The sequence below is a fragment of the Nicotiana attenuata genome, unplaced genomic scaffold, assembly GCF_001879085.1.
Source record: "Nicotiana attenuata strain UT unplaced genomic scaffold, NIATTr2, whole genome shotgun sequence".
NCBI classification, from domain to species: domain Eukaryota; kingdom Viridiplantae; phylum Streptophyta; class Magnoliopsida; order Solanales; family Solanaceae; genus Nicotiana; species Nicotiana attenuata.
Window position 1 is genome coordinate 529044 of NW_017670457.1, and position 4186 is coordinate 533229.

The following is a 4186-nucleotide window of genomic DNA, read 5'->3' on the forward strand; positions in this document are numbered from 1 at the left end:
ATGAGGATATCAAGAGAGGAATGGCCAAAAACTTTCGAAAAAACAGACCCTTCACCTATTTATTGGGTTGGGTGGAGCCAGAATCGAGGCGGCAGGTCACAAAGTAGCGCAAGAATCGAAGCGTCAAGCCGTCAACTCCTGCCTCGAAAACCTGTGTGATGATGACGCACGTAAAGCTGACATCATTTCCTGGTAAAGTGTACCACTTGGTGTCTTGCTGAACACGCTGACCATCCCTCGTTGACCACATCGTGACGTTTCAACAGATCAAATTTCTCCATAAGAACGCATGAAGTCCGCTCATCGAGGACGCACCCGGTTGCAACCCCGACGAGCGATGGGACAAACTGTATGGGTCCAAATTTGATCGATCACGACCCACGACGAGTACGACAAACGATAGGGTCTCTATGGTTCGGCGTCCCGAGGGAGACGACCTTAAGGCAAAGAAGAAACTGTACGACCCTTGTAATAGTATAAGCCCATCAGGGGACATTAGGAATATTCCTTCGAATATTCCTTGTATTTTGTCTTTTACAATTTAGAAGGTTTTCTCTCTTAGTATAAAGGGGAGACAATAATCTTGTAATAGGGCAGGAGTACTCTGGGAGAATACTATTCTTGATTGAAAGGAAACTTAACGACCATCTTCTCTTTACCTATTATTCTTTCTAGAGATTATTATATTTGGCTAAGATTTACCCCTTCATCTTGGATTGGTTTGTTCAAAAAGGTTCTAATATCTTTTGAGTCAAACAGTTACGTATTTATCATTTGACTGCTCTTTTCAGCTCCAAGTGAATAAACATAGAGTTAACTTGGATAATCGATGGAATGAGTAAAAGAAAAATTTTATCTTTTATATTCAGCGTGCAATTGTTCATACTCCAAGTGATCCAAATAACAAGTTTGCGGGAGCTGCAATGGTAGCTAGTATATGGAATCCTTCTGTTGAAGGTCAACAAAGTAGTGTGTGCCGATTGAAGATTCAAAAAGGACCGGATAGTATGCAAGTTGGTTGGAGAGTAAGTATAACTCGTTATTTTTAATAATTTAATTATATTATCTTACTTGCTATTTTCAAAATTTTAGAGGACAGATATAGAAAAGGAGAATTGAATGGGAGGATGAGATGGAAATTTAATTTTATACCTCATTGAACCCTTAATAATTATAACAGTTCTATTTCTTTTTTAGGTGGATCCAACATTATATGGGAATAATCATACTAAGTTTTTTATACATTTCCAAGTAAGTTTTCTTGTGTTCATAAAACTATAGTATCTTTCAATTGAATTGTTCACCTCAATAGATAATGACTGTTCATGAAATTTTAAATATTTTTTAGGCTGGAAATACGTATTGCTTCAATACATTATGTCCTGGTTTTGTATTAGTAAACAGTGAGATATATCTTGATTCTGAATTCGACCATATTTCTCGCCGAGGGGATGAGACACAATGGGAGATTTTTATGTACATTGATCGGGTAAAATCAAATTTATGTATCTTTTTGTCTACTTTATTAATTTTTTCACTAATTGCTTAATATAAGAATTTTGAAGCGTTTTAAAAATGCTAACATACATTTCCTTTTGAAAACTAAAGGATCTAGCAAACAGAAACTGGTGGCTTTTAATTGGAGAAAATCAGACAGCAGTTGGATTTTGGCCTCCAGGGATTTTTACAGCATTAGCAAACGACTTTGCTACGAATATTGAGTGGGGTGGAGTGGCATATACTCCGCCAGGTGTACCATATCCTCGAATGGGAACGGGCTTTTTTCCTGCAGTTCCAGATCCTACACTCGATGCTTATTGTAGGGGACTTATAGTTTTTGATAATAAAGGCGAGACGATAAATGTATAAAAAACACCCATATTTATTGACAATCCAATATTGTATCGGGTCATTGATGAACCACATGAAGGACCCGAAAATTTTCCTCATTATATGTTTTATGGGGGACCAGATGATACCCATATGTAGAATTATTGTAATTATTATTTATCTTTGCAAAATTCTATTCAATCATGTTCCTTAATTTGGTTTTGATAAAATCACAATCTTCCAACCTCTTTATGGAAGTTTCGTGCTTCAACTCTTAAATTATATTTATATATGTAGGTGATCATATATTGTTAAAGAAGAATTAGTTGTTTTATATATCTATATCGCCTATATTATTATAAAAGCATGAATAAAATGTTAGTTTACATAAATAACCTTTTAATATTAAGCATAATAACTCACAATAAAAAGATATAATAGGATTTCTAGACATTAGTCTTGTAATCCTATTAGTTTTAGGACATAATACTACACGTTAAGAATCATCTTTAAAATAGAATCCTAAAACTAACGAACTTGGAATTTAGGTAGTCAAGATTCCTTCCTACTAATTTTCATTTTCATGTAAGGAAAGTAAGATAATAAAAGGAATTTCTTGTAGCCCTTTAGCGACTCAATTTGATTCCTACGAGAATTCATAATTCAATTGAAAAAGTTATAGTCTAGTAATCCAGCTTTGGCGTAGGTCTACCTATTGATTTACAGTGTAAATATTCAAAAAATAATTGGATTCTTTCAAATATAACTAGCAATGAGATTGGTACTTTTCTTTTACTAACATTGAATTCATTTGTGGAACAATCGATATCCACACGATAATTAATCGATCAAATTTAAAACTTGTCCAGTTAACTAATACATATCCTACAAAAGTTGTTAAGTTAAGAAATAAAAAACTAAAGAAAATATTGAGTTAAGAAATATATAAAGAGTACAAAAGTTACTATTCTTAGGAAGAATATATCTATTTTAGTGATCTAATAGAGAACTCAATATGATTTGATAGCTTCTAAAAGGATGATAAAATTACGGAGAAATAAAAAAAATAGAAGATTGCTAATTCTTGCAGGTTGTTAATGCGCCGGGAGAAGGCGGTACTTATCAGACATAACCTCCGCCAAGAGAACTCAGTTGTTCACCTTTTAGATAAAAAACCTTCCAACCAATCCAAATTCAAGAAGACTTGTCATAAAGTAGTTAGCTAAGGATCTCGAAAATAAAAAGCTCTTTTTGTAAAGTATCTACCAGAAACTATATGTAATATGCAAGCCAGCTTTGGAAACTTAAGTGTCTTGAAGGAAATTGCTATGCATTGTAATATTTTGGGACCTCGGTATTAATATGTATCCTATTTTCTAAAAAAAACTTAATGTTAGAAAACTATGGGATATATATTAAGAAGATATATCAAATGACTTTACAAGGATATCTGAGAGTTCATATAATACTCAACAATAATGCACATTGAACAACATTAATTATTTCCTACAAAGCATAGGCAAGAGTGCTAGAAAATATCGTTTATCTTGATTTGATCATGGTCGTGATGATAATATTGCATCTAAATACAGAGAAATTATTGAAGAAATGGTCATACAAATATCTGAGAAAGATTTCAATGCACAATTAAAGCTAAATTTTCAAAACTATATTATAAAAAATCAGCTTTGATAGAATTGGATTATTCTTGTAAATGGCCCTGGAGGAACAAAATTTTCTTTTATCATGTATTATTTATAAATATCATATCAAGAGGCATAATAGCATTAGTAACAACAACAAGTGGTGTAGTATCAACAATCTTAATATGAAATCATACGACTCACTTTAGATTCAAAAAACCTCTTCAAACAACTGAAACATTCATCACAATTATGCCCAAACAGAGTAGTGATGCTAAATTGATAAGAAAAGAAAAATTGATTATGATGAAGCACCTATGGCGAAGAGATGATCAAAACAATTGACATGAGCTTTGGAGTTATGATGGCTATCGATGAATCATTTGGTGGAAAATAATAGTTTTTTGAGGTGATTTTCATCAAGTACAATAATTTCATAACAATGAGAGAATGGACTGTAGAAATTTGAGAGCGATAAAAGGTCCAGCATCAGTGATTTCTTCTTCGTGTGGAGAAGAGCATACAATAAAAGACAATTTAATCCCTTCTAGAATAATTAGTTATCAAAGTCCATTGGTGATTGTAGTGGTGAAGATCACTTAATAAGAAAACTGACATTAGATAAAATGCAAGTCGTGCAAATTACATGATAGTAAGCGCTATCTTAGATATCAAAAATTAATATATCGATCAACTAAATGAGATGTTCATTT

At 32.7% G+C, this 4186-nt stretch overlaps 1 protein-coding gene across 1 annotated transcript; it reads left to right on the forward strand.

Annotated features, from left to right (window-relative positions):
- Positions 1-337: 337 nt before the first annotated feature.
- On the forward strand, positions 338-1869 carry LOC109239683. Its single transcript, XM_019406271.1, has 5 exons — positions 338-349; positions 870-1025; positions 1198-1251; positions 1349-1489; positions 1609-1869. The coding sequence occupies exons 1-5, from the start codon at positions 338-340 to the stop codon at positions 1867-1869; spliced, it is 624 nt and encodes a 207-aa protein (XP_019261816.1).
- Positions 1870-4186: the final 2317 nt, after the last annotated feature.

Excerpts from the sequence above, each read along its gene's own strand:
- LOC109239683 (XM_019406271.1), top strand. Across the intron at positions 1,252-1,348 it reads AGTTTTTTATACATTTCCAA|GCTGGAAATACGTATTGCTT; the intron begins GTAAGTTTTCTT and ends AATATTTTTTAG. Across the intron at positions 1,490-1,608 it reads TTTTTATGTACATTGATCGG|GATCTAGCAAACAGAAACTG; the intron begins GTAAAATCAAAT and ends TGAAAACTAAAG.